Source organism: Culex quinquefasciatus, chromosome 1 (genome assembly GCF_015732765.1).
Source record: "Culex quinquefasciatus strain JHB chromosome 1, VPISU_Cqui_1.0_pri_paternal, whole genome shotgun sequence".
NCBI classification, from domain to species: Eukaryota; Metazoa; Arthropoda; class Insecta; order Diptera; family Culicidae; genus Culex; species Culex quinquefasciatus.
Window position 1 is genome coordinate 5,625,589 of NC_051861.1, and position 21,069 is coordinate 5,646,657.

Genomic DNA, 21,069 nt, shown 5'->3' on the forward strand with positions numbered 1-21,069 from the left:
CGAATCCCGGGGCGGACGCAAAAAATTCTAAGTGTAAATATAGGTATTCGGTGCCCTCTCCCCGTACCCATACCTTCACACTTAGGAGACCCGGGAGGCGGAGTCTTGTCGCAAAAAGAACGATACACGCCTGTGGATCCGTTGACGAAACCGCAAGGTTTAAGAGGGCCACATTATAAGGTGTTACGTCGATTCCGTTTTTTTAAACAAATGTGTCATTTATTCGCGATCAAAAGCTCAAAAATTCCGACAGGTGGCGCAAAGCATCGAAGAATGACGATTCAAATTTTCGCTGTTCGGTTACATAGGAATGCAAACTTAAAATTGAATTGAGCTGTAACTTTTGAGAAAAAATTCAAGTAGTATGATTGTTAACTCTTTGCCCTCTATAAATTAACGCAATAAAAAAATTTTGAAAAAAAATAATTTTGAAAAAATAATGTTGTTTAAAATGATAGAGCATCAAAAGTTAACAAAGTATCAGCTCGAATTTTTGCTCAAAAGTTGTTCTCAACGCTGGAATTAAACAAAACAGAATTCGCATACATAACCTCAAAGGGCGGAAATTTCAATCGACATTCTTCGCTCTGTTCTGCTACTCAACACTAGGTGTCGCTGTCGTTTGGCTCTTGAACGGCAATTGCATTTTGGGTTTCTCAAGGTGGTTTCAAAAACACTCAATAAGCAAAATATGTTTTTTTTTTGTTTATTTGACTTTAAAAAAATATACTTATTTTATCATGATTCCCATTCATTCACTTCAAACGTGTAAAATGTGCAAAAACTTTCGGACACTTTGGAATATGTTTGACGTGTCAACTGTCCTACGCTTTTTAATCTGCGCTTCTCTGGCAACTTTGCCAAGTTTACAGATAAATTGTCATTGTACTATTTTAATGCTTTAAACATCCAGATAATTACTACGTAAATTGAATTTAATTTTCTGATTGAAACAAAGAATGTTGAGATCTGAATTTACAATGAATTTAATCAAACAAAAATTAGCGCGACAAACTTTTATTTACAGATTTCTTCACTGATCACATTTCTGCAGTGAAAATTGTTCTTTCTGGCAGCTCTACCCGCTTCGCCGCAAACGCCAAATCCAAACGAAGCAGAAGAAGAAACAAGCTGTCAAATCGGGGAGAAGCAAAAAAAACGGGAAAAAATCGTGTTCCAGAAAACTGGGTGCACGCAGTTTTTAGCTTGGAATCGGTGCCATTCGCTGCCGCGACCGGCCCGCTCAGGTATCTTCGGGTGGCGCACGTTTCGGTTGAGCCGTTGCCGGTGCTGGTGGACGGGGAGCTCCGGGGGAGTGCGGAAAATTGCGTCGGAAAGTACGCGAGGTAATCTGACGGACGACGCGTGTGTGTTTGTTTGATTGTGTGTGCGTGCCTGCGTGTGCCGCGGCAACAGGAAGAAGGTTCCCGGGTTGGTGGTCGAGTTCCGAGTTTGTTTACTCCGGTGACGTTGGTAACGGGTTTGGTCGAGGGGGTGGTCGCCAAGGCCTGTTGCGATCGATTTCTTCCAGAGCAGGAGCAGCAGCTGTCAGCGGGATCAAAACAAAACAAAGGTTGTCGAAATGTCTTTTCCGACGGGGCCGCCACCGCCGATCGTTCCGGCCGGAATGCCGTTCGGAATTGCTCCGCCACTGATGCCAGTAAGATTGCTTTAACAGTCTTGTTGATGATTTGCTATTAAATTGCTTCTTTTTTGCAGTCTTTGATCCCCGCCGGAATGCCACCGATGAATCAGCCTCCGCCCGGTGGAGGTGGTCGTCGGGGTGACTTTCGGGGGTCCGGGTCGACGATCGGGTCTCGGCCGCAGATGTACAATAACAACAACAACAATAATCACCACCACCATAATGACCGGCGCCGGGAAGACCACCGAGAGCGGGGCGGAGTGCAGGTTCCAAACGCGGCGCCAACCATGGACGGACCGATCATTACCGTGTTTATCGGGAACATCAGCGATAAGGCGCCCGATCCGATGATCAAGAAGATACTGGCGTCTTGTGGGACGGTCATCAACTGGAAGCGCGTGTCCACGTTCGGGTTCTGCGAGTATGAGTAAGTCTTGTAGCAGATTCAGAGATTTTAGAAAGATTGTAACCAAGATTCTTCTCTCAGTGGTGCCGTGGCGGGTGCCCGTGCCGTCCGGCTGCTGCACGACATGGAGATCGACGGCAAGAAGCTGGTCGCGAAAGTGGACGCCAAGAACAAGGCCCTGCTCGATGACCACAAGGAGGACGACCAGTCGGCGAATCGGGCCGGAAACGAAAAGTTCGGTGACGACGAAGCGTTGGACTTGATTACGCGCATTCTGGACGAGTTCCGGGACGACCTGACGGGTGGCGGCGGCGGCGACGACGACGGCGAGGCAAGCGGTGATGGAGGTGGCGGCGGCAGCAGTGGCAGAGGCAAATCGGGCAAAACTAAACGGAACCTGCAGACGCAGGAGATGGAGGAGGGCAAGCGGGAACTGATCAGCCAGGAGATTGGCAGGTTCCGGAAGTACACCGAAGAGAACGAGCAGCGCAAGGAGAAGGAGAAGGAACGCCGGAAGGCGAGGGACGAAAAGAAGCCGGAGTCGGATGCGGCGGTTGCGCCCAGTTCGAGCGAAAAGAAGCGGTCTTCCGTGTCGCCATCGTCGTCGTCGTCCCGCAAGGACAAGGACAAGGACAAGGAAAAGGAGAAGAAATCCTCGAGGAGACGGAGTCGGAGTCGGGAGCGAGAGCGGGAGAGGGAAAGAGAGCGCGAACGTGAGCGGGAAGCTCGCGAGCGAATTGAGCGGGAGAACCGGGAGATTGAAGCTCGTGCCCGCGAGAGGGAGAGAGAGCGCGAGAGGGAGAGGGAGCGCGAGAGGGAGAGGGCGTAAGTATAAATTTGAGATCTAAATTGCTCCGATCGTCGTTACAACCCACGAATCAATGCTTGAAAATTTACAAAAAAATCATCTCATTTTTCTTTTCAAACATTAATTTTTTTTTTGTAAATTTTATTTTCGTTTTTATTTTTTTATGTTTTGATGCTGAAATTTTTTGAATCTGAGTTCAAATATGAATTTGATTTTTTTTCGTTGAAGTTCTAAGTTTTTTTTTGAAATTATTGATTGTTCAGATTTTCACATCTCGAAATAAAAAAAAAATCGGAATTTTAGTAGTTTTGAATTTTAATATTTTGGAGCTTAAAAATTATTGAATTTATGAATTTCACAATTTTGGAATCCTGTAATTTAAGAATTCAGGAATTTTATATTTTTTTGAATATAGGATTTTTTTTAAATTTTTGAATGTAAGAATTTTCAAATTTCGGAGTTTTTAAATTGCTGGTTTTTATTCAATTTCAAAATTTCAAGAATATTTGGGTTCTAAAATTTGTATTCTGATAATTATAGAATGTTTTAATTTAATTGAAGATTTTTTTTTATTAAATTTTAGAATTTTTAACAATTTTAGAAATTTTTAACTTAAGAATTTTGGCTTTAGGATATTTTGGAAATTTTAAATTTCTGAATTGCATTTGTTTTTTGAACTTTTTAAATTTTAAAATCTTTAAATTTTAGATTTTTAATGTGTTTTTAAGTTTAGAATATAGTATAGAACAAGTATAGAACTGAAATTTTTTAGTTTTTTTTTATTATTTTTTAATTCAGGAATTTTAGATTTTTTCAATTTTCGAATGCTAGGGTTTAGAATCCAAGAATTTTTAAGTTTTAGATTTTAAAGTTTGAAAATTTTTAGTGAATTGTAGAATTTCAAGAATTTTAAAATTTTGAAGAATTTAAAATTTAAGAACTTGAAAAATTTTGAGTCGTAGAATTTTTAAATTTTTGCTGTTTAAAATTTTAGAATCTTTAAATTTTGAAATTTAAGATCTTTGATTTTTACGGTCATCTTAGAAAAAAATGATCAAATTTAGGATTATTTAGAATTTTAGAGTTTTTGAATTTTTAAAATTTTAGAACAATATAAGAATTTTTGATTTCGGGTTTTTATTAAATTTTAGAAGTTTTAGAATTTGTTGTTTTTGAATATCAGAATCAGAATTTTAAAAGCCCAAAATTTCAAATTTTAGATTTTTTCTTGTTTTGTTTGAATTTTAAGAATTTTAAAATTGTACAAATCTAGAACTACAGAATTATAGAAAAGAAGAATGCTAGAATTACAGTTTTTTTAACGTTGCATTTTGCTTTCTTTCTTCAGTTCAACTCGCGAGCTGGTCAGCCGAAATCCGCGGGACATTTTGCGCGAGAAGGAGATGGAGGACGAGGCGCGCGATCGGAGAAAGGCGGAGAAGAAGGCCAAGGAGAAGGAGGCCGCCTACCAGGAACGGCTCCGCAACTGGGAAGCGCGCGAGCGGCGGAAGGCCAAGGACTACGAAAAGGACCGCGAGCGGGACCGGTGCCGCGAGGAGGAGCGCGAAAAGGAGGCCAAGCGGTTGAAGGAGTTCCTCGAGGATTACGACGACGAGCGGGACGATCCCAAGTACTACAAGTGAGTTGGGGATTGCCGCGGCTTTAAGAGTCGAGTCTGATTTTGGGATTATTTTTTCAGGGGCCGCGAGTTGCAACGCCGACTAGCGGAGCGTGTCCGCGAGGCCGACCTGGACTCGAAGGACCGCAACAAGGAGCAGGAAGAGCTGGACGAGCTCAAGAACAAGATCTTTGCCGGCGAGTATGACAACCCGACGGCGGAGTTTGAAAAGGTTGGTAGATTCTTTTGCTCCATAAACCAATTTTCTTACTAAAATTTCTTCAAAAACTCCAGGAAAAGAAGAAACGCGAGGAAATGTACCGACCCAAGATCCTGATCGACGTCAACCTCGAGCAATCGCAGCAGCGCGAGCGTGAAATCGAACGCGAGCGGATGCGCGAGTTGGAACGCCAACGGGACAAGGAACGGATCCGGGCCAACAAGGAGCGGTACGTGATGGCGCAAGCTTCCCGCGAACTGGCCGCCATCGACGCCGAACCGATCGAGTCCGACTCGAGCGGGCATGACGATGGCGGGGGTGGCGGCGCCAGCTTTGGATCCCCACCAATCCACCAAAACAACAACAACAACAACAGCAGTAACCACCACCATCCGGGCCACCAGCAGCAGCATCATCAGCAGCAGATCCATCCGCAGCATGCCGGTTCGGAGACGCGGGATTCGTTTGGCTTCGGCCAGATGGGAGGAGGAGGGATGGACGATGACAGCTCGCGCCACTCGATGCGGTCCAACTCGATGGCGATGGGCAGTCCGGATGGGTTTGGGGAGGAGCGGGACTGCCAACAGCAACAGCGGCATGAACTCGTTGTCGATGTCGTCGGAGAAGCACCAGCCGATTGCGCCCACCATCAGTTTGAGCTTGAACGCGGCGGCCAAGAAGAAGAAGCTCGAGATGAAGGACGTGTTCAACAGCTTGGACGACGACGGGGAGGAGTCGAACGGGCCGAAAAAGCGGAAGCTGGTGCCGTTGGGTAAGATTTTTGTATTTCTTGCTGTCACTGAAGATTCCGTTTGAAACCATTTGTTCCATCATGTCCTAACTGCAAGCAATTCGGAGTGACCTTCTGTGAACGCACACCAAGTTGAAACGAACGAAAACCTAGCTCTGCACTCAAACAGCCGCCCGACTTGAAGTCGCATGCTCTTTCTCTATCCCTCTTTTTTTCTCTCTTTCAAAAGTAAAAAAAATAATAAAAGAAACCAGGTTAAAATTTAAAAAATCAAGAATTTCAATATTAATAGCCGAATATTGAAATTCTTGATTTTTTAAATTTTAACCTGGTTTTTTTTTATTATTTTTTTTACTTTTGAAAGAGAGAAAAAAAGAGGGACAGAATTAAAAAATTAATTAAAATCAAAAAATTGTTAAACTCAAAACATTAAAAAGTTTAAAAATTTAAAATCAAAATCATATTTTTTTAAATGAAAAATCAAAAATTTTGAGCTTTGAAAAAATTAAATACAGTTTGTTCAAGATTCCTCGCCAAGAATTTAAGAGAATTTAAGAGAATTTAAGAGAATTTAAGAGAATTTAAGAGAATTTACGAGAATTTAAGAGAATTTAAGAGAATTTAAGAGAATTTAAGAGAATTAAAGAATTAAAGAATTTAAGAATTTAAGAATTTAAGAATTTAAGAATTTAAGAATTTAAGAATTTAAGAATTAAAGAACTTAAGAATTTAAGAATTTAAGAATTTAAGAATTTAAGAAGAAGAATTTAAGAATTTAAGAATTTAAGAATTTAAGAATTTAAGAATTTAAGAATTTAAGAATTTAAGAATTTAAGAATTTAAGAATTTAAGAATTTAAGAATTTAAGAATTTAAGAATTTAAGAATTTAAGAATTTAATTTAAGAATTTAAGAATTTAAGAATTTAAGAATTTAAGAATTTAAGAATTTAAAATTTAAGAATTTAAGAATTTAAGAATTTAAGAATTTAAGAATTCAAGAATTTAAGAATTTAAAATTTAAGAATTTAAGAATTTAAGAATTTAAGAATTTAAGAATTTAAGAATTTAAGAATTTAAGAATTTAAGAATTTAAGAATTTAAGAATTTAAGAATTTGAGAATTTGAGAATTTAAGAATTTAAGAATTTAAGAGTTTAAGAATTTAAGAATTTAAGAATTTAAGAATTTAAGAATTTAAGAATTTAAGAATTTAAGAATTTAAGAATTTAAGAATTTAAGAATTTAAGAATTTAAGAATTTTAGAATTTAGAATTTTAGAATTTTAGAATTTTAGAATTTTAGAATTTTAGAATTTTAGAATTTTAGAATTTTAGAATTTTAGAATTTTAGAAATTTAGAATTTTAGAATTTTAGAATTTTAGAATTTTAGAATTTTAGAATTTTAGAATTTTAGAATTTTAGAATTTTAGAATTTTAGAATTTCAGAATTTTAGAATTTTAGAATTTAAGAATTTTAGAATCTTAGAATTTTAGAATTTTAGAATTTTAGAATTTTAGAATTTTAGAACTTTAGAATTTTAGAATTTTAGAATTTTAGAATTTTAGTATTTTAGTATTTTTGAATTTTTGAATTTTTGAATTTTTGAATTTTTGAATTTTTGAATCTTTGAATTTTGGAATTTTAAAATTTTAAAATTTTAGAATTTTAGAGTTTTAGAATTTTAGAATTTTAGAATTTTAGAATTTAAAAATTAAAAAATTTTAGAATTTCAGAGGTTCAGGACTTCAGAACTTCGGAACTTCGGAAATTCGGAACTTCGGAACTTCAGAATTAAAGAATTTCAGAACTTCAGAATTTCAGAATTCAAGAATTTAAGAATTACTATACTTTTTAATGTTAATGATAACATATTAAAAATTCAATGCAAAAATCATTTCTTCCAGACGAGGAAAACCGCCCTCAAAACACGGCCGCCCCGCGCGAATCCCACTCCAAGTCCAGCAAGTCGAGCAAAAACTCTGGTGGCGGCGGCGACGAGCCTTCATCCGGCAAATCCAGCAGCCGCGACCAGGCCAAATCGCAGGAGGAAAAGCGGCGCCACATCAAGAGTATTATCGACAAAATCCCCACGGAGAAGGCGGACCTGTTCAACTATCCGCTGGATTGGAACGAGATCGACGCCACGATCGAGAAGAAGATCCGGCCGTGGATCAACAAGAAGATTATCGAGTACATTGGCGAGCCGGAACCGACGCTGGTGGACTTTATCTGCTCGAAGGTGCTGGCGGGGAGCACCCCGCAGGGCATCCTGGACGACGTGCAAATGGTGAAGACTGCGGGTGGCTTTGGGAATTGTTTAGTAAATTTGATTTTTTTTTCTGACGCAGGTTCTCGACGAGGAAGCCGAAGTGTTTGTGGTCAAGATGTGGCGTCTGCTGATCTACGAGGTCGAAGCCAAGAAGGTCGGACTGACCAAGTGAGGGGCGTTGGTGGACGTTGCCGGCTCAGCACAGGTATCTACCACGTGTCAGTCATTTTGATCCAATTTTCCCCTTTTGAAAAAAAAACAGCAACAAAATCATGTTTACTCTAAGTAAGGTGTATCTCATAGAACAAAAACAACAACAATTGCAAATAATATATTACTCTGGTACAGTGCGATAATGGAATGAAATAAAAGCAGCAAGATTTTAACCCTGTACGAAAAACAGCAAATAGTAACATAAACATTTAGTTGAAAGCAAAACGAAATGATGAGTGTGTTTCAAGTAGACAAACAACCAACCAGTTAAAATTTTGTCGCAGGATGAATACCCGGACCCGCGATGCTTCCAGACAGACACAAAGAGAGAGAGAGACCGGTGGAGGCTTCCCATCATTCTGCGGTGTTCCGGAACAGACAGCCAGAAACACACACTCTGACAAGCAAAAAGAGTTGGAGAATTTTGAACAGAGTAATTTTATGTGAGTAGAAACAAGCTAACTAATTAATTGAACAGAAAAAATATCAGTAAAAAAACATAAATTCTTCAAATTATACACACAAAAAACGTACACATACATGCATACAACCCATGAATATTAAGATTATGATGAAAGATTCTTGCTTAAAAATAAAACAGAAAACTTTGACGAAAAAGGACAGAAAACCAAGAGTCGACCTTTTTCCCACTTTTAAGCTAAATTTAAAACTTACGCTCGAATATCACTGGATCCATTTTAGTTTGACTTTTCCTCCCATTTTACCCCTTAGCTGTCTCCTCTTCGTCGCGCTGGCACGGCGCGACCTCTGAGAAAATGTCCCTACTTGCCGGTCCGATCCGTCGTCGTCTTCCAAAATATCAAGTAAGCAGCTCGTAAGTATAGCTTGAAATTTTGTCAAACCAACTAAATATTTAGCTAGATCCAAAATAACTCAGCACTCCAAAAGCATAAGGTAAGATGCTTTGCTGATTCTGCGCTCCCCTTTATCAATTTTTTTTGCAACATTTGCAAACCCCTCGAGTCGGGTTCCACTAACGGGGGGCTTTCTCTCTTTCCGGAAGCTTTGTCCGGTCCCCGCAGATGATCCGCTCCGGCGAGGCGTCGACCTTTTTGGGTCTGGTCTGGTCGTGGCGGTTGGAACAGCTGACACCAGTACAGTGTGAGTATGACTAATGTTTGAAAATTTCTAGCAGGAAAGTCAAGTGCTCAAAACAAAATGGGTGAATGAGAATGCTCTGGCGTTGACCTTTTTTTACTGTGGTAAGTTTGCAAATGAGATTTTTAATTTCTTGTTTCGTAATAAATAGTTACAGTTGTTCACGCGCGGTGCCTTGCAAAAGGTGTAATTTTCATCTGAAACTGTGTATATCACAACGTCCTCATTCGTTGATGCCCAGTGAGAAAACTGGGTAGGATCTGCAAAACAAAACAGAACAAAACAACTTCGAAACAATAGGTTAATAAAAATTGCCCAGCAATTTGGTCAAAAAAGCTGGCAACCACTTTTTAGCTTCAAGACAAAAAGCAGGAAATTAGCTGCTTGATTTTTTGTTAGGATTCCTTACCTTTAAGGAGATATATTTTTAAAATGTGAAAAAGGATCTTTATTCGAATAATATGATCGTTTTCACCTTTATTTAAAAATATCTACCGCACGGAGAAAACTCGCTTTTTCTTAGTCTGCAGAAAAATTAAGGACCATCCATAAACCACGTGGACACTTTTTTGGGAATCTGAAACACCCCCCCCCCCCTTCGTGGACAATTGTCCATATAAAAAAATTTTTTTTTGTATGGATCGTGGACAATCGCCATATCCCCCCCCCCCCTAAAATGTCCACTTGGTTTATGGATGGTCCCTTATCTAGATCGATTAATTTTTTTCTGGGTGGAAGCCGGTGATTTTCTCCGAACGAAAAAAATAAGACGGCTGGGTTAGTGTTCCAGGAAAATTTCTCTGGTTATTTGGCGATGGTTCCCCTATCCCAAGTTATGCAGATTAAATTTTCGTGCTAACTTTTTTTGACAGCTGGAAACTCCGCCTTACCTTATCAATGTATATGCCTTGCCCCTATCCGTGAAGAAAATCCCAAATTTTGCGTTACGTAATAAAAAAAACGCTCGCAAACCAGTGCCGGATTTCTTGCGGGGAAATTCAGTTAACTTTTTCTCGGATCAGTCTGACATTTCATTTCAAAGCAACAAAAAAATTATCCAGTTGGGGAGATGGGGGTAAGACGGCCACCCTAAGGGAGAAGTCTCATAAAATTTACACAACAGATTATTTTGATCTCAAATTACGTACATATTGTTCTACTAGTTGTCCATTATAAAAATGACATAAATTAGTTGGTCTCAAAAACAATTTTCAATACTTTTCAGCAATTTTCAAAAAATAATTGAAATCGTATTTATATGAAATACGCGGGGTAAGACGGCCACCCATGTGGGGTAAGACGGTCAGTGCTATAAATTAATAAATCAGTGGTTTCGGCAGTTGCGGCGATTACTTGGTGGTTCCTGTGGATTTTTGAGTAGCTCGACTTTTTCACCTGGGAAGGGCAGCGGCGTGGAAGAAGCACTGGCACGACGATCGCCATGAAGGCCACGATGAGTTACGTGCCGGATTTGTCCTCACTACGAACCGGTGCTCGAGAGTTGCTTCAAGGGTTCCAGTTGCAAGTTGCTGAACGTGGCCAAAGATCCGGACAGGTGGACCCGCGACCAGACGCTACACAAGGAACGAGGCCAAGGTCGGTTTTGTGGCGCACATGATTCCGGCGGACATCGTCATCGTGTAGAAGTTTTACGCCCATCTGGATGTGACGGAGAATTCAAAAATATGGAGACGGATGCCATTTGTACATCTGAACTACGTCCACGCATTTGGACCATACTCCAGGTCCAGGAATGCAACAGCTCGACCAAATGAGTGAAGTCTTCAAAGGAGTTTCTTGAGGATCCCGCTGCTTTCGGAGAAACCTCGTTTGTTGCTGCCCGCTACTTTACTGTAGTCCTGTTCAAGTCCAGAAGTCTTGGATTCAAGTAGCATTTGATGATAAGATCAAACCCTGCTGGAGCTGTTGAATCTTGATTTGGTGAGATCTATCCATTTTATCTATCATTATTTGATTATTTTTTCCCCTTATTTTACATAATTTTTTATTGATCAAATGTTATATCCATATTATCCCTTTCCCACCTTCCCTCTCTCCTATCCTCATTTCCTCCTCCCATCCCCCCTCTCATAAATATTATTATCTGCCAAATTTACACTTACACACCACACCATAACTGATTCGGAGCGTTTGGTACGGTATGTCCACGCATCCTTCCTCCCCTGATGATTCTGTGAAATGTGATCCGTTCACAGAATCTGTCTCTGCGGTTAATGCAACGCAGTAGGCCTGGCCGCTTTAATTTTTGCTATACATTTTCGGGGCAACTCGGATGTACTGTAATCATTAATATTGACAAGAAAGGACTTGAGGCGTAATCTTACCACAAGTTCTTCCAGGATGCTTTCTTCGGACTGGCTGCGCTTGTGTTCGATTAGATTAGATTAGATTAGATTAATCTAATCTAATCAGACCCTAGCGCAGCCAATCTTTCGAAGGGATCCTGGAGAGTGCCTTAGGTTAGATGGCGCTCTTCTTGTCATTTATTAACATTTGTAGTGCGCCATTGCATCGGAATGAATTGAAACATCACAAGCGTTAAAGCGGCCAGGCCTACTGCGTAAAGCCGTATCGCAGAGATGACTCGTAATTGGGTTGAGTTTGAGCACTGAGTGTTCGAACAACAACACAATTCTGAATCGACAGGGGAGGAAGAAGAATGGGGACACACCACCATACGCTCCGAGATTTTTGGTTGTATTCGTTGGGAGCACCATGCTAAGAAGGTTTGGTACTCCGGGACCCTCTGGGATGGGACATTGTATTTCCACGAATGCCCTGGCTCTATTTTTGCCGTGGTTATAGCGCCACAACTCGCTCTCTGTAACAGTATTTCTAATTCCATTCCAAGCTAACCAAGTCGTCATGGCCTAGTGGTTAGCATTATTGCTTACCAATCCAAATGACGGAGGATCGAACCCCGCCTCGAGCGACTTTGATTTTTCGTTCATATTCACCATTTCAAATTTATGTGTTCATAACTTTCTCGTTGGGAGCAGATGGGAATCGAACCCAGAACCATTCGCTTACAAAGCGAACACCGTAACCAGTCAGCCACGGCCGCTCCCCAGGTCAGTGCTATAAATTAATAAACTTAATAAATTTGCTGAATCCACCCAAATACCTACATGGTTGGTTGAACAGACTTCTCTGAGCACAATAACTATTTTGGTTGAATAAAAAACAAGTTTCAAATGTGAAGCAAAATGCATTTAAAAAAATCCTAATTTGACTCAGTTAATTTCATGTTATTGCGACCACATTTGATAAAAAAAACTGAGATTTTTTTACTGAACAAACACAATTTGATGCAAAATAATTAGTTTGTGTATTTCGATGACAATAAGCAAACAAAATTATGTGAACAATATTAAATTATTGATTTTTTTTAATGAAAAGTTTGATAGGATTTCATACTATTCAATGAATTTTGCTTTATCACAGTAAGGAATGTTGTCGAAACGGTAGTTTACAACATTTTGATTAAAATTTGATAGTTTTATCTACAAATATGTCTTAATAGTCAAAAAAGCTTCAAAAATATAACCTATATCAAATCATATTTTCAAATTACGAGTGGCCGTCTTGCCCCCTAATAACTTATTTTTTTAAACATTTTCTGTAAATATTGATCCTTGCACTATAACTTGGATTTAGCCCGCACTTTTGACAACAAGAGTTTGAAAAACTAGGCAACCAGTTGTTGTTTATTTATATTTACAGTCGCATTTTTCACCAAACTGGACTTCCGCACTTCAAAATTGCGATTGACAGCTAAAGAACAAGCGAGTAACCTCGGCTCGCTTTGATCATTTTCTAGGAAATTTTAATTTTCCCAAGCCAATTTGACAAGTCGCAATAGTGCGATCGATAGTAATAAATTAGTGCGAAGTCCAAAATAGTGGGAATTGCGCAATAGCTCATCGCATTTTTTAAACTTTTCTGAGGGGCATAATCTAGGGAAAACCTCTATTTATCATGAAAAAATATTTGAAGACAGGAATACATATTGTTATATAACAAAAATGCCTAAGTTGTAATTCATGAAAATTACATCCAGCTTCAGGTTCAAAAATTATTTGTTTATTTTGAGCTATTTTCATACTATTTCAAACAATATGTTTGGTAAAGGGTACTCCATATTCATTATTTAGCATGAGGAACAGTATTGCTAAACATTTTAGTTATATTCATTAGTATACTTAGTAAAACAGTGGGGTGGCCGTCTTACCCCGCCTGGCCGTCTACCCCCAGCTCCCCTATTGAAAACTTCTTAAAACTCAAAAACCCAAATAAACTCTGCATATGAAAAAAAAATCTTTGGAAAATATTTCTAGAGTTTAAACTTTTAAAAATATTTGCAGCGGCCTTATTAAAAAAAACTCAGACCAGACTTGATCTACCGAAAAGATCCATCAATTGTATTCCGAAGATTAAGTAAATGCTAAATAAAGCTTGAATATTTTTTTTCGAAAAGATCGGAAAATTTCACGAATGTTTCATGTTTTAACATTGAAAATCGGACCATTAGTTGCGGAGATATCGACATTAGAAAATGGTGGATTGTTTGGGCGAGACTTAGAAAACTTAAATTTTCCTGTTTCTTTTTCTTCAAGCCGCTGAATCGCAGCAACTAGAGGGCAATTCTTCAATGTCTTTTAGACCATTTTATAGCAAACTTTTCAACATTTTTTTTCATAGATGGTCACTCCTTGTCACCATTTTTAAAAATCTAAAAACTGCAAATATGTCACTAAAATCATACTTTCGGTGGCTATATCTTGAAAACGAAAAAATCTGTAAAGTTTTTTGACCATACTTCTCTATGGCTCAAAAATTGCGTATTTTTGTCCCCTAAAACATATCAAAAAATCTCGAAAATAAAAAAATACGTATTTTGGGAAATTGAGTTTTTGTAAAAAAAGTTAATAAAACAAAAATTGTTTTCCGAGTACCTATTTTTTTCTCAATAGCCCTCAACAATACCTAAAACTTTGCCCAAGACACCCAATTGATCAGAAAATTCACTCAAAAGTTACAGCTGTTTGAATATTTACGTACCATTTTTGTATGGATAGCAGCCAAAATTGTATGGAGACTTGTACGGGTGAATCAATGACACAAAATAGCTTATTTGGTCATAGGGAAGGCCCCCACAAAGTTTGAGCCAAATAAAAAAATAAAAATAGCCGGAATCGGCCGATTTCGAAGAGAATTGCTCATATGGGACGGACTAGCTTCGAGCGGCAGTTAAAATGATCGAAATCTAACGATCGGTTGCAAGCTCCTTGCGGTCCAATTCCGAGGTCGCTGGGCATTGTTCGGCGCCGCCTAAACATAGAAGCAAGCATCATGTGAAGGACACCCGATCTATATTTAGACTTCCAATCCCCTCAGGCAAATCAGGGATCAGCGCGTATTTAATATGAGAAGATAGCATGTTTAAACAAAAAGCAATCCACTTTAACGACCCCCGGGTCTTTTGTGGGCTCAGTTGCAAGTTTCTGCTCATTTCTAGGCGTCCGAAGGTTATGTGTGATGAGTCACCCAAAACCTCTTTTACGCAAATGGACCGACGTTTTACTTCCTCATCCGATAGAAGGCCAGGAGGATAAGGCGGGAATCGAACCCGCGCCCCATAGCAACTTAGGGATCGGCAGCCGAAGCCGCTAACCACCGCGCCACGAGGCCCTCCTGATACTACGGATCAAATCACTGCTAGAGTGTAAACCTTCTGATGGCTGACTGCTTAGCGTCCCAGACCACCAAATCAAAGGTGTGAGTTCGAATCCCACCTGATTCAATTTCGTTTTTGTTCATATTCAAATTTCAAATTCCTGATTCCAAATTTCGAAGGTACCAACCGGGATTTGATCCCTGAACCTTCTGCTTGTGAGGCAGAAGCCATAACCATTAACGTGGTGATTATTGCATTCGATCGTAATATTTCGATCGTAATTTCTCGACTCACGATCGAGATTTCTCGATCGTAATATTACGATCGTAATTTGTCGATGGTAAGTCGTAATTTGTCGATGGTAAGTTGAAACTTGTCGATAGTAGATTGAGATCATTCGATCGTAATTTCTCGATCTACCATTGACAATTTACGACTAACGATCGAGAAAATCTCGATACGTGTTTTAAAAAATTCAAGTATTCAAAATTAAAAAAAGCAAAAATTTTAAAAATATCAAAAATTTTATTTTTTTTTAATTTTAAAAATTTAATTTTGAAAAATTTCAAAATTTTTTAATATTTTAAAAATTTTAGAAAAATTTCAAAAATTTAAAAAAAATTAAAAATTTCAAAAATTTTAAAATTTTTTAAAATTTCAAAAATTCCAAAAAAATTAAAAAAATTTAAAATTTCAAAAATTTTAAAAAATTTAAAACTTTTTAGAATTTAAAAAAATCCAAAAAATTTAAAAATTTCAAAAATTTCAAAGAATTTAAAAACTTTAAAAATTTTAAAAAAAATCTAAAATTTTTAAAAATTTTGAAACTTTAAAAATTTCAAAAATTATAAAAATTTCAAAAATTTTATTGGCCATCATTTACAAAAATTTAAATCACTTTAGCTCGACAATCAAAATTGAACAACGAAAAACAATTTATTTTCGTGATTCGATAATCCGAAGTGAAATTTTCGCGAGGCCTTCGGATAATCGAATGTGGACTGTACTGCCCCTGATCGCATAAATGTCCCATATGCATTTTTTTATCAATTTCGAGTTATTGATGCAGTTTGGTTCAACATCGTGTGCTTTTTCAAAAGAGAAAAAAAAAAAAAAAACAAATCAGGAGGAAATCCAGTTTTTTCGCGAAAGAGTTATTGGATTGGATTGGATTTTATTTCATTTTTTTTATTTTTCATAAATAAAAAAAAATGAAATTAAAAAAAAAATAAAATTGTTGAAATTTTTAAAACATTAAAAAAAGTTTAAATTTTAAAAAATATTGAAATTTTCAAAGTTTTTAAACATTGTAAAATTTTGGAATTTTTTTAAATTTTCGATGTTTTTAAATTTTTTGAATTTTTTTTTTAATTTTTCATTTTTTTAAAAATCTTGAAATTTCTGAAATTTTAAAAAAGATTTAAAATTTTTGAAATTTCTGAATTTTTTGGATTTTTTAAAAATTTTGATATTTTCGAAATTTTTGAAAATTTTGAAAAAAATTTCAATCTTAAAATTTTTTAAAATTATTGCAATTTTTAAATTTTTTGAATTTTTTGAAATTTTTGAAACTTTTGAAATTTTTGAAATTAAAATGCCGTTTAAATAAAAAATTTCAAAAAATTCAAAAAATGGTATTACAAATTACGATCGTAATTTCTCGATCCACGAGCGAGATTTCTCAACAGTAAAATTACGATCGTAATTTCTCGATGGTAAGTCGTAATTTGTCGATGGTAGATCGAGATTTGTCGATGGTAAGTCGTAATCTTACCATCGAGAAATCTCGATCGTGAGTCGAGAAATAACGATCGTAATATTACGATCGAATGCAATAATCACCACGTAAGCCACGGAGCCAGTATAAATGTGAACCACTCCAACGTTGAATGAAAAATCCGTTTTTTAGTATAATATTTATTTTGATAATTACAATTTGAAAAAGTATGCCCTAGCAAAAAAAAAAGCATTATTATTGTGTAATGTTAAAAGCTAATATAAAGTAAAAAATAAAAATAGTAAATAATGTAATGTGTCAAATATCTTCCCTCACGCTCATGCTACTTCTATTGTGTCTATAATTGAAGCTAAGAGCGTTGTTTTTTTTAAATGTGTGTATTTGTATAAATTACAACAATGAATTAAGCTGCGCGCGTATGTTTCAGTGTATGCGTATCTTACCCTTTAAACTTCGATAATATATGTTAAATTTTATCAAATACGTCTTGTTGGCAGCGTTTGGAATGTAATGGTTTGTTTTGTTTTTTTTTTTTGTATTGTGGTCATGTTTTTAATAGGATTAGCTGTCTTTTTTTCTGCTTGTCCGCTAAAATACCAGGAATTGCTTGAGGATCATTAAATTTTGTCTTGCGTAATACACATATGATTAACGTATAGAGAGAAGAGTACAGTTTTGTTTACACCAATTGATATATTTTGATGGGTAGTTGTTACTTTCGGCTAGATGTGTTTAGGGAGTAGATCGCGTAGTTTAAAAACATGAATGTGTAATTTCTCTTCTAATTGATCTTCTTTTTGTTACTTTTTCAAAGTAACTCCTAATATCGTTTTCTTTTCTCACCCTAGCGTAAGTTCTTCCGGCCCTCGCAGTCCCTTTTATCCCATGTACTGGTACGTGGCCGAGACCGGCTCGACGACGATCCGTCCACCGCCGACTCCGCCGTGCTGCATGTCGTGCAGGGTAATCTTCTGGATGTGGCACGAGCGGCACATCAACCGACCCTCGTACGGATAGCAACGCTTGTCCGGTTCGTCCGTCAGCTGCATTCCGCACTCCTCGCAAATGTAGCAGTCCACGTGGAAGTCCTTGTCCATCGCCACGACGCGAACCGTCTCCTCGGTGCCCTCGACCGGCGTAATTCCTGAAGAGAATGTCATATAAGTTCTGGAGGCTTTTGAAGGCTCTGACAAGAAAGGATCTCACCTTTTCCGCAGCTCGCGCACTTTGGCGCAAACATGCTGTGGTAATCGTTGACGCAGTAGATCTTGTTGTCCACGTCCACCGTGAACGGGACGCCGTCCAGGCACTCGTTGCACACGCAGCACCGGAAGCACCCCGGGTGGTACGACTTGCCCATCGCCTGCAGGATCATCTCCATGATGAGGTGGCCACAGATTGCACACTTTTCCGCCGTCTGCTGGAAGCCCGAGTACTGGAAGAGTCCGGTTAGTGTGTAAGCTAGATATCGAAGATCAATGCCCCCTAAAACTTACCAGATAGTCCTCCTCGCAGTAAACCCGGCCGTGAACGTTGTAGAAGGCCTTTCCGCGCAGCGCACGACCACAGGAGCAACAGATGAAGCAGTTGGTGTGGTACAGGTTCCCCATGGCCTGGCAGGCCGCTCCGGCGCCGGTAACTTTCTCCTTGCACGTGTGACAAATTCCTGTAAGGGGCTTCCGAAAGTTAGATCGGGTCTTCGAAACGACTCGTCAAAAACTTACCAAAGTATTCACCCTGCTCTTCGTTCTTTTCCATTTCTTCCTCCAGCTGGCGGGTCATCTCCTCAATCTTCCGCTCAGCCTCCGTGGGTCCGGTTGGGCGTGGCGGCGTCACGTTGTACGGCAGCAAGTTCTTGGTTAGACCTGAACAGAATTCGGGGAAGGTTAGTCTTTGTCTCAGACAACTTTTAGATTGGCATTAAAAGTAAAAGTTTATCGGATTTGAATTTGAAAGAAAACCCGTGTTTGTTTTTTGTCATTACAGGTTTTTTTTTAATGTCATCGTCAAGGAGGTCTACGGGAATCATCATCAAAGTAGCTACTGGAAGCTCAAAATTGACTTCATCAGAATAGTGTCTACTGTAAGCTGACAAATTAAAACACATCAGAAGAGTGTCTGCTGCAAGTTGACAAATCAAAATACATCAGAATAATGTCTACTGGAAGCTGCCAAATCAAAACGCATTGAACTAATGTCTACTGGAAGCTGACAAACCATAACACATCAGAACAGTGTCTACTGGAAGCTGACAAATCAAAACACATCAGAATAGTGTCTACTGGAAGCTGACAAATTAAAGCAGATCAGAATAGTGTCTACTGGAAGCTGACAAATTAAAGCAGATCAGAATAGTGTCTACTGGAAGCTGACAAATTAAAGCAGATCAGAATAGTGTCTACTGGAAGCTGACAAATTAAAACACATCAGAATAGTGTCTACTGGAAGCTGACAAATTAAAGCACATCAGAATAGTATCTGCTGGAAGCTGACAAATTAAAGCAGATCAGAATAGTGTCTACTGGAAGCTGACAAATTAAAACACATCAGAAGAGTGTCTGCTGCAAGTTGACAAATCGAAACACATCAGAATAGTGTCTACTGGAAGCTGTCAAATTAAAACACATCAGAATAGTGTCTACTGGAAGCTGACAAATTAAAGCACATCAGAATAGTATCTGCTGGAAGCTGACAAATCAAAACACATCAGAATAGTGTCTGCTGGAAGCCGACAAATTAAAACACATCAGAACACCGTCTACTGGAAGCTCACGAATCTACTTGAATCCTCAAAAACTCATCAGAATGAAAGTGACGAATGACCTTTCTACGTCAATGAAATAAACAACAACATCAGAATAGTGCCTATCGGAAGCTGACAAATCAAAACTCATCGTAATAGTGCCTACTGGAAATCCACAAAACAACCATAGGATACTCACGCTTGCCGGAACCGCTACCGGTGCTCAACTGCGACGGCGTAGGAGAAACGGCCGACGGAAAGTTGCCACCACCACCACCACCACCTCCACCACCCGCCATTGTAGTCGTCAGTCCGGAAAAGGAGCTTTGGGCGCTATTGGGCTTACTTCCACTGGTGGTGGTCGTCACAGCCGAAGCTGAACTTTGCGCCGGAACCGGCGGAGGTTTCCCGGCGTCCAGCTCGCGCAACGTGGCATAGTGACGCTCGTGACCACCGTTGTTTGCGGCACCCGTGGGAGTCGTAGCCGACGTGGCCATCGACGGCCGGCCGGATGCGTAGTACTGCTGCTGTTGATGTGATGAAGTTGGCGTTTGCGGTGGTGGCAGCGGGGACACTGAAAACTGCTGCTGGGAGTACTCTCGCCGGCCGCCGGTCATGCACACGTAGTCGGACCCGTTGATGTCCTCGACGAAGGATTTGTTGAGCGAGCTGGACCCGGAGATGGAGCTGCTGCGTGACGGCGAGTTGGTGGGCTTTGTTTGCTTGAGCGAGTCGGCGGATTTTGGAGGCAGCGAGGGCGCGGATGATGCTCCGTAGGGAAGGGCGGCCGAAGCTGGGACTCCCGTGGCGTGATACTTGACGTTTGGCAGATGCACTGGTTGCGGTTGCTGGGCTATTTTGAGCGGAATGTTGGGGTTGACGACGGTCGCCTCGTAGATGGGCTGTTGTTGGTGTTGCAAATGTTGAACCTGAGGACTGACGGTTTCGTTCCGGTGGTAGTAAATCTGCGAGGAGGCTTTGCTAGCTTGAGGTTGGGCTTGCTGGCCGGAAGCAGTGGCCAGGTTTTCGTAGATTGGTGGATGATGTTGATGTTGTTGCTGATGGTGCTGCTGATGTTCGTGCATGTGTTCCGGAGGTTGTGGAGTATGAGCGTAACGGCTGGCACTGCCATTGGCCGAGTGTAGATGAGCCATGCCAACCGGTACCTGCGGCTGGGCTTTTATGTTGTTCGACTCAAACTTGCGGTCGTACATGATGGTGTCGATCTGCTGCGGCTGAACCGGTGGATAGTAGTCGATGTTTTCGTACACTGCCTGGTAGCGAGGATCGTAGTATTGCTGTTGTTGACTGCTGGCCCGAGGACTTCCGCCACCATTACCAGAATGGTGCGATGACCCTCCCAGCGAATGGGTGGGGCTATTACTTACTCGGTAGTACCCAACATGGGCGAGGTTTCCAGGTTTTTGACCGGTCGCTACCGCTGCGGCGTACATCTGGTTCTGGTGGTACTTGTCGTACATCCGTGGATCGTGATTTACCAGAACCACATTGGCGGAAGAAACGGGAATGTAGTGATTCTCCAGCTGAGCCATTTGGCCGATATGGTGAGGAGGTTGAGCCACTCGAGCCATTCCTTGCTGCTGCTGTTGTTGTTGCGGTTGCTGAACCATACGGGCCGCTGGACCAGCCCCGGGGCTTTCCCCTTCGAGGCGCATCTGATGCATCCTGGCAATCAGGGCCGCATCGGCGTTTTGCGAGTGAATGTGATTTGACATGACTGTTTCTTCTGTTCCTTGCAAAAATCAATACCAGAACTAGCCTCTCGATGCTACTGCCCTACTTCTTCGCCGTAATCTTGTTCTTGCCGAGGAAGCACTCT

General features: G+C 39.7%; 3 protein-coding genes across 3 annotated transcripts; 2 read left to right on the top strand and 1 right to left on the bottom strand.

Moving 5' to 3' along the window:
• The first annotated feature begins 1,113 nt into the window (after nucleotides 1–1,113).
• LOC6040938 (RNA-binding protein 25) lies at nucleotides 1,114–8,565 on the top strand. The gene is given in 9 exon segments (XM_001850214.2): nucleotides 1,114–1,660; nucleotides 1,720–2,072; nucleotides 2,133–2,876; nucleotides 4,208–4,498; nucleotides 4,559–4,709; nucleotides 4,772–5,236; nucleotides 5,238–5,469; nucleotides 7,354–7,736; nucleotides 7,798–8,565. Coding segments are annotated over 9 exon segments (2,790 nt in total). The 5' UTR covers nucleotides 1,114–1,582; the 3' UTR covers nucleotides 7,891–8,565.
• On the top strand, nucleotides 8,210–9,233 carry LOC119771150. The gene is made up of 3 exons (XM_038266576.1): nucleotides 8,210–8,374; nucleotides 8,664–8,766; nucleotides 8,956–9,233. The coding sequence occupies exons 1-3, from the start codon at nucleotides 8,236–8,238 to the stop codon at nucleotides 9,065–9,067; spliced, it is 354 nt and encodes a 117-aa protein (XP_038122504.1). The 5' UTR covers nucleotides 8,210–8,235; the 3' UTR covers nucleotides 9,068–9,233.
• Nucleotides 9,234–16,855: 7,622 nt separating this feature from the next.
• LOC6040939 (LIM domain-containing protein jub) lies at nucleotides 16,856–20,992 on the bottom strand. Its single transcript, XM_001850215.2, has 5 exons — nucleotides 19,429–20,992; nucleotides 18,211–18,351; nucleotides 17,983–18,152; nucleotides 17,693–17,921; nucleotides 16,856–17,630 (listed from the first exon to the last, which is right to left on the bottom strand). The coding sequence occupies exons 1-5, from the start codon at nucleotides 20,963–20,965 to the stop codon at nucleotides 17,365–17,367; spliced, it is 2,343 nt and encodes a 780-aa protein (XP_001850267.2). The 5' UTR covers nucleotides 20,966–20,992; the 3' UTR covers nucleotides 16,856–17,364.
• Between the last annotated feature and the right edge of the window lie 77 nt (nucleotides 20,993–21,069).

Coding starts and splice junctions, on each gene's coding strand:
- LOC119771150 (XM_038266576.1), top strand. CDS start 8,236: ATGCTTCCAGACAGACACAAAGAGAGAGAGAGACCGGTGGAGGCTTCC. Junction 8,375..8,663: donor TTTGAACAGAGTAATTTTAT/GTGAGTAGAAAC, acceptor TTTACCCCTTAG/CTGTCTCCTCTTCGTCGCGC. Junction 8,767..8,955: donor AAATATCAAGTAAGCAGCTC/GTAAGTATAGCT, acceptor TCTTTCCGGAAG/CTTTGTCCGGTCCCCGCAGA.
- LOC6040939 (XM_001850215.2), bottom strand. CDS start 20,965: ATGTCAAATCACATTCACTCGCAAAACGCCGATGCGGCCCTGATTGCC. Junction 18,352..19,428: donor CGGTAGCGGTTCCGGCAAGC/GTGAGTATCCTA, acceptor AATTCTGTTCAG/GTCTAACCAAGAACTTGCTG. Junction 17,631..17,692: donor GTGCGCGAGCTGCGGAAAAG/GTGAGATCCTTT, acceptor CATTCTCTTCAG/GAATTACGCCGGTCGAGGGC.